The sequence below is a fragment of the Austrofundulus limnaeus genome, unplaced genomic scaffold (assembly GCF_001266775.1).
Source record: "Austrofundulus limnaeus strain Quisiro unplaced genomic scaffold, Austrofundulus_limnaeus-1.0 Scaffold38, whole genome shotgun sequence".
Classification (NCBI taxonomy): Eukaryota; Metazoa; Chordata; class Actinopteri; order Cyprinodontiformes; family Rivulidae; genus Austrofundulus; species Austrofundulus limnaeus.
The window spans coordinates 91,420-101,847 of record NW_013952440.1 but is presented as its reverse complement, the minus strand read 5'-3'; the positions used below and the strand labels follow the sequence as shown (position 1 = coordinate 101,847).

General features: G+C 39.5%; 2 protein-coding genes across 2 annotated transcripts in view; both read left to right on the top strand.

Moving 5' to 3' along the window:
* Positions 1–1,543, top strand: part of ypel3 (yippee-like 3) — a 3,703-nt gene extending 2,160 nt beyond the window's left edge. Inside the window, exon 5 of the mRNA XM_014006872.1 lies at positions 482–1,543. Within this exon, the coding sequence (XP_013862326.1) occupies positions 482–571 (90 nt within the window). The 3' untranslated portion in view covers positions 572–1,543. The remainder of the gene's footprint in view (positions 1–481) is intronic.
* Positions 1,544–4,881: 3,338 nt separating this feature from the next.
* Positions 4,882–10,428, top strand: part of atp6v0ca (ATPase H+ transporting V0 subunit ca) — an 8,477-nt gene continuing 2,930 nt past the window's right edge. The window contains exons 1-2 of the mRNA XM_014006871.1: positions 4,882–5,139; positions 8,944–9,127. Of these exons, the coding sequence (XP_013862325.1) occupies positions 5,064–5,139; positions 8,944–9,127 (260 nt within the window). The 5' untranslated portion in view covers positions 4,882–5,063. The remainder of the gene's footprint in view (positions 5,140–8,943; positions 9,128–10,428) is intronic.

Genomic DNA, 10,428 nt, shown 5'->3' with positions numbered 1-10,428 from the left:
TTGCTAATGTTTAAGTCCCTAAATGAAAATGTTGAATACATAAATGCATTTTTCTTTCTTTATGAGAGAGAAAATTAACGACTACATAACCTGTGAGCGCATCGTCAAACAGACTATTAAAAACTATCTTCAAAACTACGCTGGGTTCTTAGACCTCTCTTTGTCACAGGAAATGCCTGAACATTTCTACACTTGTCACATTTTGACCCCTCCCGTCTCTTTAAGGAACAAGTCTGATTGGTCAGAACTAGTCGCCTGTGAGGACGCGGTTTGTGTTTGATTTCGTCAGAATAGCTGCTTGTCTATAAGATTATTTTTCCTTGGGGCAAAACTTTGTAACATCTTAGCAGATAACCAGATGCACCACTAAGCTATACAAGAAACCAGCAACATTTGTCAATTTTTGATGTGGCGTATTAGAAATATAACAAGTAAACTGGACAAAACTTGCGTGACTAATTGCATTTCCTTCTCTGCGTAGGAACAAGCCTTTGAACTCAGTCAGAAGTACAAGGAGGGGAAGTACATCATTGAGCTCTCCCACATGATAAAGGACAACGGTTGGGACTGAAAAAGGACAAAACCTTCACGCTTTCGTCCATGACTTTTTAAAGAAAAAGGTTGCATGCCCCGAGACATTAAAGGGGTTTAAGTGTAGCTTCCTCATCCAGCCTTCAAGCCATTGCTGTGCCACCCTTTTCACTTCATACGACTTCGCTAAGAATAGCATGTGATGCCTTACCTTTGTCTATTCGTGCTTTTACAGCAACGCGTTTGCTGATGTTATTCAAGTTATTAGTTGTTCTGGGACTGAATAAGTGTGGTGTGTGTGTGGGTGTGTTGTAGTTCCACAAGCAGGCACCGCTGCAGGATGGATTTTAAAACATTAAATGTGTTTATAATCAATGATCTCTAAACGCTCTGAGTGGCAAGCGGATGAAAGTTAGCTTGATTTTTCACATCCAGTTTGAGTTTAAGATTCAGTATCGAGGTTTGTTTAAAGGGTAGATCGTTTTTGAGTGTATGGGAATACATAGAGCAGCAGGCGAGCTCTTTTTTTTTTTTTTTTTAGATAAATGACATATTTTTTATTGTAAAATCTAATTTGAGGATTGAATTTGTGATTTTTAAGGCCAACAAATATCTCCTGCAAGAGTGATTGAATCTGTAGTATGGAGTCTTCTGTTTAGAGGATGTTTTTGTTGTTTTTTTATTTTTTATTTTTATTTTTAATATGTATATGCTAAAGTATCCTGAGCTGGACATTATCGTGAAGCATTAGTCTGAAGCTGATTCACTTCTAGGTCTTTTTCACTGCACACCTGGGATGGCTTCTCTTCCATTTAAAGCTAATGTGATTTATCTTTTATACATCTGCATACTACCTAACACCGAGCTGCCCGTACAGACACGTTAGCTTGACTGTGTCAGTGCCAAGTGTGGTTAGGACAATGTAGCATATTTATGGTGATTTTTAATGTCTGCTTTCATTTATGTTTTTAATTTTAACCTGGTCTTTCATTAAACTACTGTTTGCCAGTAACATTTGTGGTTAATCTGTTTATTTTTTCCCTTTTCTAATCATGTTTAGGTATATTTGATGCAGAGTATTTTTACTGTTAAACGAGCACTGCCAATAATACGCTCATCTCATCAGTAAATTGTTAGGGTAATCAAAATCTAAACCATAAATTCTCTCACACAACAATCCTGAATATATGTGTCTATTAAGTAAATACATGATAGCGGTGGAGTGAAGGTCAGTTTCACTGATRATGATATTGTCCATGTTGTAAATGGATTAACAGATAAGTTAAAGAACGTGTAAGAACATGAAACTGCAGCTATCAGTTGTAATTTAAAGAACTAACCTGTCTAACTACTAGCCAATGCAAACCATTTTATGATCCAAGTAGTGGCTTCACCAGAACCACTCAAGATTTCTTTAGTGTGAGTGGGCTTAAAGGGATCCCTGATTAGTTGTAAAATTAGACTTTATTTGATAAACATATTTTAACTGTAAAATAAAGACTATAAAAATACTGTAGGCTGTTTAGTTTTGTAAATTTGTAAAAACATTTTAACGTGGACGGAGCCATTTTATTTATTTTAAATGATGACGTGGATAGGTCATCAGTGTGAGCGAGCTATATCCACCCTGAAGGTTAATCTTGGACAATATCTGATGATCGACTCTTTTAAATGAAACCAGAGAGCGTTGACAGAGAGGAGAAGGTGGAAATGACTCAGCCTGTAACTGAAAATATAGATGGAGGACAACAGAGCTGCTACCTCAGCTTAGCCTGTTAGCCTTTGCACTAGCACCGACGCTATATTGCCTCATATGTATTAGCTCGGTGCTAGCGCAACAAGCTAAACTGAGGTCSTCCATCCATATTTTCAGTTACAGGCTGAGTCATTTCTACCTTCTCCTCTCTGTCAACGCTCTCTGGTTTCATTTAAAAGAGTCAATCATCAGATATTGTGCAAGATTAACCTTCAGGGTGGATATAGCTCTCTAGCAGCCTCGCACTGATGACTTATCCACATCATCATTTACCCAGAAAGCTTTGCATGTAAATGGCCCCGTCCGTGTAATATATTTTTAAACTTTTAGTTTAAAAATTATAAAAACTTAACATCCTACAGTATTTTTACAGTCTTTATTTTACAGTTAAAAAATATGTTTATTAAATAAACTCTAATGTTACAACTAATAATGGATCCCTTTAATGAAAATAAGATCCAATGTGGAGCCAGAGTCTGATGACAATTTCTATCTAAACACTTCTGGACACACAATGGACAACTTTGTGTGTAATTTTATTTGAGTGGACTTATGAGTTTAGAGTAAAGTGCCTGCTCCTTTGCATCAAAAGGAGTCAGGGATGGTGGTTCGGACCTGGTTGCTTTTCTTTGAAGGGTTTTATGAACATGTCCCATTGGGAAGAGACCCAACATTTATATGGATTCTAGATCGTCTCTGAGCTGAGAATGTCTTGGGTTCCCACAGGTGGAGCTGTCATTAGGGGAGAAAAAGATCTGGGTTTCTCTCCCTGACCTGTTGCCTCTAGGACCTGATAAATCAAAGGCGGAAGGATAAAGATTGAAAATAAATAAAATGAATGTCATAAAATTACAGCACACTATTGCACACTATTCTTAGCTGTGGGAATCAAACAAGGGATTACAAGATGTGGTTCCAGTGGTTTAGATCTGATGTTTTAATTCAGAAAATATTTTTTATGTTAAGATAAAAATCCAAATGTTGGCTTTTCACTAGTTCTATATACAATTTCTTAATCATTTTAATCATAGTTCTGTAATGTGACACTGGTTAGGGTTAGTGTTTTAATTTATCATCAGATTAAAATGTATCTCAGTGCCATTCAGTTTTTATTCAGTCTAGATTTGGTCCTTTTTTCATTATTTATCTAATTTGAAATAATTTTACTTTTCTTTATTCACATGTAGTGCACATTTTGTTTCATGTAATTCAGTTCAAATTCAAAAATACTTTATTGATCCCAATGGGAAGTTATTGGATTAGATTACACACAAATGCTGTAATAAAAAATAAATAAATCAACAGGAGGTGGTCACATGAATGGGTCGTCCAGCTAATGGTTCATTTATTTGCACATGTCATAGTCATGTGTGTGTGCATTCCTGTTTCTTTTCTAAACACTTCTGCTAAATCACACGAGACACTTAAAGAAGTTAAGACCTTCTGAGAGACAACCAATACTGAATATTATTAATCAGATTTTTTGCAAAATAATGTAACACACGAGGTCTGCTGCAGGAAAGTGAATGTGACTATCAAGCAAAAAATAATATAAAATAAAGTCCTTGCATAAACTTTCTAAAAAATACACAATTGAAAAAAAAACTAATTTTCTGGGACAATTAAATATAAATAATTCATTGTTTTGTGTATTTTCAGCCATTTGTAAAATACTGGAAGTTCTTTGGATGCAAAACAAACTTTCCACTGCTATAACTTTTGCAATGCAGTTATTCAGGCAAACAAACAAACACAAAATGGTATTCTTGTAGGAAGAGCTTCTATGCCAGAAGTGATATTAATACCTGCTGACACTGCTATTTTAGCTTGCAAATAATAGCCACATAATTACTGTATGTATGAATAACCACATAATACAAAACTGATGGTGTTGCAAAGGATTTCTAATCCTAAATGAAGCCATTCAAGAAGTTATCTACGACAGGTAAGATAATAACTCTTTGCAAACTTCCCACAAAAATCTTGAATATTACTTTACTTTATCTTTAAAAATTAACACAAACCAAGCTTGTACAGTTTAAAAGGCTGCATATGACCCGGAATCTAAACTTACTGAAGTGAAAAGACACAGATTAAAAAAAAAAAAAAAAACCCTCATCACACCAGGACCACCCGCTTCAGAGTGTCACCTTGACACAGATAACTAAAGATTATCCTCCCGACTTGATTATTTGATCTTACCTCTGGCTTTATGATTCATGCGTATTTTTTTACTGTTAGTGTTTGGCAAGAGGCGCACTTTAAGGCAGAATTTACTGAACATTTCGTACTAAAAATTAATATGACAGCGTGTGCAGTGACGACTAGCGTTGCAGCTGCAGTCAGTGCACTTGCAGCAGAACGTACCACAAAGACTCAAGTGGACAAAACAAAAGTTACATAATCCGATGATATCACAATTTATAAACATTATAATATATGTTAAAAAGCACTGTACAGTGATTTCAGTTCATACAGAACTTTATAGTGAGGAACTGAAAAGCAAATCAACGAGTTAATGTTTAGCTCGCACCCCCGCGTTGGCATGAATGGATCGTTCCGGGTTGCTCGGTCACGTGACTTTTTCCGTTTCGCCATTTTCCTCCTCTACGCCGGAGCTTGGTGGTCATAGCGTAGTTTCGCGGAGTTTAAAGCTGTCCAGGGGTGACTTTTGGATAGAAGACCACCCCGCAACGAYCCCACTCTCTCTCTCGCACATAAAGAAAAGAAATTAGCTCGCCGTGTAGCTCTACCGCCCCRGGAGAGAAGAGCGAGAATGTCGTCTGAAGGCAGCCCCGAGTACTCGCCTTTCTTCGCTGTGATGGGAGCCTCTGCGGCCATGGTCTTCAGCGGTAACTACACCTCCAGCGCCTTCACTTGACACCTCCTTTGTTTCACATCATTACTCAGAAGTCGTTGTTCGAAACGAGCTGTTTCCAAAGAAGCCGTCTCTGTGATCACGTTAGGCCGCTCGGGTCTCGCGCACCTGCCGGGGGGACGAAGAGGGAGGGAGAGGCTAACCGGAGCCTCTTCACGGTGGTAGCTTCCTGCCTCCAGGAGCCAGGTTTTATTAAATTCAGGATGTAATCGTGTTGGTGGTAGATGCTGGTTGGTGACGCAGAGAGGTGACAGTTGTATCTGGGCCAGCCTGAGTGTAATCTGTCTCAGTGAAGCACGGAAAGGTCATCATTAATCATAGGTGTGTGATTATTTTTATTTAGTTCGCCTGCAGAAAAACACTGATGGGTTTATGAAGGAGAAGCAACGAGGCCTTCATGTAACTGAGTCAAATACTTCATTCATTCATTCATTCATTCATTCATTCATTCATTCATTCATTCATTCATTCATTCTCTCATTCTCTACACTGCCTGTTAGATATAATAAATAATACCTCTGGTCCCTTCGAGGTAAATGTATAAATAAAGCTTAAATTGGGGTCTCCATATAAAAATGTAAGTTAAGAGTTAATCAATTAATGCAAACGTAACCATCATCAGGATATTATTTACATTTTTTTTCATTCATTTTATTTTATGTTGCTCTTCCATCTGGTGAATTAGAAGCTGTGATTTATTGTGCAGAATGTTAATTTGGTATAACACAGACCCAAATCTGTCTCCATGTTTAATTAGTTTGTTTAACATGTGAATTCCTCACTTTGCTGCCTACTTTGCACATTTTCTACACCATTTTGAAACCATTTGTAGTGCAAGAATGAAGTAACATTTTTGTCATGGAAATGTCCTAAGGAATGTCCTCGGCCCCCCGGTGGGGTGTGCGGCTGGCCGCCGGCGTGCTGGGGGTTCCCGGGGTCTGGGACTAGGCGCTGGGGTGTGTGCCGGCCTGGCCTGGCCTGGTGACTGCCTGTTGGGGCTTGGGGCCTCTGGACCTGTCGGGCTTTGGCCTGGAGGGGGTGCGCCCTGGGGGCCCGGACCTCTGTGCCCTTTCCTGGATCTGCTCTGGTATGGCGGGTGCCGGTGGGGCCCATGAGTTTGTCGCTGCTGGCCCTGGGGGCTGTGCGTGTGGTCACTGTGGGGACTCTCCCAGTTCTCCCCTATGGTCTGATCTGGGGGGTGGTTGGGCGGATCTTCCCGTGCTGGTGCCCCTTGGGGGCTCTGCGCTCGGGATCCCTCTCAGGCCCTTGGGCTCTGGTCTTCCCTATGTCTGCCTCGTGTCTTGGGGGTTGGGTCTCCGATCCTCCACAGTCACTATTAAATATTCCATTGGAGAAATCTTGTATATACACGCATGTTTACAACCGCTAACAAACAGGTGTTCTGATCCGGGGGGTTCTGACAGGTCACTGAGTGTGTATATATATATATCTATGTGTATATACAGACAATATTTATGAATGTAGGCATGTATGTATGTAWATCTTTATATATGTATGGGTATGTGTATATATTTATATATGCCCTCCATGTATTTATCCATTTATTTTTCAGGTGAGYGGACAGATGTTGGGTGTGTGGTCCTGTGTTTTGTTGGTGCATATTTAATATATTTCTAATCACTATTTCAGTCTTTCTATCTTTCTAATTACTTCTCTCTGTTTTTCTCTCTGTCTCTATTTTCTCTTCACTTAATGGTGTGGAGAGGATGGCTATAAGGGGAGAAGGGAGGCCATCCAAAAAGAAAAAAAAACATAATGGTGTGGAGAGGATGGCTATAAGGGGAGAAGGGAGGCCATCAATAAAAAAAGGAAATGTCCTAAGGATAACTGCTTAAAATGTTACTGTACTCAGTCTTAATGCCTGTCACATTATTTTAAACTTATTTTCTAAATAAATACAAGAATATTGAAGCACTGGCAAGCTTTCTTAAAATTTAAGACTCAATTCTTCATTGAAAAAAAAAACGTTCTTCAGGATGACAGGATCTTTAAATTAAATGATAGTTTGCCTTAGAAGCAAACCTTTCTGGATAAGCGTTAAACCCTGTGTTCCTGTATCTTCATATTATGTGCAAACACATCTTGTGCCAAAATTGCATTTTTTAAAAATAAAAACCTGTTTTTTGTACTGTTAAAAGTTTACATCAGTTTTTTAAACCACATTTAGCCTGCATTTGACAAAAACCCTACATGAATGTGCCAAACTTGTCATAAATCAAATACAGCTGGTATGAAATACTGTTTCATATGCTTCGTTTTAGTCCGTCCTGCAGAAACCTCAGCATGCATTTGTCTTTTATTGATTTGCAACCACTGAGATGATTTATTTAGCTAAAATTACTGTGTAACAAACTGAAGACCGTCACGCTTGGTGTTTTGGGCAGTGCTGCAAATACAACGCTGTCATCTAGATTCTRTCTTATTAATGAGCCTTGTGTTTAACAAAATAACAAACTGCAGTTTCTTCTCTAAGGGTCAAACTAGTTGGTGTTTGTAAAGTTTTTTGGCTCCTCTAAAGATCTCCACTTTTATTTTCTTTCTCTTATTACAGTTTGCACTTTTATCGTCAGCACTAATGCCCAGTCCATCCAAATCTCAGCGGTTTTTTTATTTTTCACAACTAAAGCAAGTGTGGAAAAGGCTGTTGCTTTACACATTTACTATTAAAATAATTATGGTAGTCAGGGAGGTTGGTATTTGGTCTTAACAGATAACTTCAATTCAGTGATCATGATTGTATTTCAGAAATCCTTTGTTGGAAATGTCAACTGGTGATTAAAAAAAACATCTGTGCAAAACACACTAGTCCGTTGTTTCAGTAGCCATAGTCTCTGCTTATCAGAAAAACACAGCAGGTCACATGAGAGTATCTTACATTAGGAAGAATGCTGATAAAACAAAGGCTGAACTGTTTAGCCTCAGATGCTAACCTTTACATCACTCATACCACCACTGCAGTCCCAGCATGTTAGTTTTTATTTGTGCAAAATGTTATTTACACAGGAGAGTATTTCAACTAGAATTTTACATGTTTAAAATGTGAAACAAAAATCATTGTCCTCAGCAGTGGTTCCTTTAACGCACTTCAGTTAATTTTGGTTTGTTTCACTTTAAAGGCTACAGCAGGTGAAACGAACCATAAATCTGTATGCAAATGTCAAGAAAAAATGGTGACAAAGTAACATCACTGATCTCTGACAGTGGTTGAAGTTTGAAACATGAAAATGCCAGCTCAAACAAACAACGAAGTATGTTCAACACTGGGATCGCATAAATGTCTGTGATAAAAGCAGCATGGTGGCAGATGCATGGGTGTGAAAGAAACTGCAGTCTTTTTTTTGGCTCGTTTTGATTAAGAGCCAGGCCTGAAAACAAAAATAAAGATGATGCTCACTCATGCAGAGGGACTGTGGGGCTGGGTTGTTGTACATTATGTGTACTTTTAAATGATCAAGATGTTTCAAAAGTCATCTGCAGCAGTAAATAAATCTGACATTTTGTAACTTACAGTAATGAGAAGATAAGCATGTTTGGTTGCTTCAGAGTGGTGCTATTTATAGTTATGCTTTGATGGGCTCATGCAAAAAAAACATCACGTTTGGAAAAGAAATGTCAGTTAAACATCTTTCTCTGTTTTATCTTGCCTTTGAGTGGCGCCCCCTGATCCAAATATTATCTGGAATGTTGTAAAGCCTAAATGTGGCGCTTCAGATTAAACATGCAGATTAACGGGGACTGTCTGCTCTGTCTTGCTCAGCACTAGGAGCGGCATATGGGACGGCAAAGAGCGGCACAGGCATCGCTGCCATGTCTGTGATGCGACCAGAGCTCATCATGAAGTCCATCATCCCCGTCGTCATGGCCGGTATCATCGCCATCTACGGGCTGGTGGTAGCTGTGCTGATAGCAAATAACATCTCTGAGAATGTCACTCTTTACAAGTAAGATAACCTCTCATACACTCAGAACTTTGTTTTTCCAACATTCTTCCGCTCACTCGTTACATCACACAGATTTGCATTACGGGAAAATAAGTCAGAGGGAAAGTCGAGCCCTAAAGCAGTGGTGCCCCATCCTAGTCCCGAGCACCACCACATGTTTTAGATGTTTTCCCCTGCTCTTCAGCAGCTCTTAAAGTTCGGCAGAAGTCTGTTAATTTCTCAAATCAGGTGTGTCAAAACAAAGAAAGCAAAGATGTTTGCTGTTGAGGTCTAGGATTGGGCACAATTGCCCCGGGTGTCCATCTCAGTTAGCAACAAGTAAAAAGTTCATTACAGTAAAAGATGGAGCATGTGTGGTTTGTTGGAAGGGTCACAAGGAGAAAACATCAGTTTGCAAAGTACACTTAACCAAAACATAAACGCCCCATGTCAAATACACGATACACCTGGAACCTGGATTCATCCGTGAACATCACTCTTCTCCAGCGTGCCAAGGGCATTCGGACATGTGCATTTGACCATGTGAGTCGGTTCCTATGCCGGACAGCAGTGAGATCCAGACCACGGTGAGGGCGCCGAGCTTGCAAATTATCTTCTCGTGGGCGGTCACGGACAGTATGAGGTGTGATGCGTCTGTTGTGCAGACCAATAGTCTCATCAGCTGTTTGTGTCGCTGGTCTGAGTCGATCCTGCAGATGGATGAGCCGTATGTGGTGATCTTGTGCTGGAGTGATCACACGTGGCCGGCGAGGATGAGGTCGATTTGCAGTAGTGCCAGTCTGTTGGAAACAAACTCTCAAATGGGCTATGGTCCAATAATGGACATTGAACCTTGCAGCTAATGCTCTGGTAGACATCCCTGCATCCAACATGCAAATGGCATGCTCCTGCATAACTTGTGACATCTGAGGCATCATGACATGTGACAAAACTGACATTTTGGGGTGGTCTTTTATTGACCACAGTCCAAGGATTGTCCAGCTGTTGCTCTTTTTGTCTGATCACCCACTAGACATGCCCCACACATGCACTGAGTAAAAAAACAACTCACTGAGTAATGCTCACTGACAGCATGTTAAGATAAAAAATTTTACACAAATCAAGAGAAACATTACCTTTGTACAWTAAAATGTCTTGTTAACTCACCATGGCAACAATATTTGACATGGGGCGTTTATATTTTTGTTAAGTGTAGTTCCAACCAAGCCATAAGATCTGCAGAACAATGGTCCTCATGCAAGAACCGTTCGTACGCACAGATTTGTTCTTAAGTTGTGCGGACGAGGGATTTAGGAGAATTT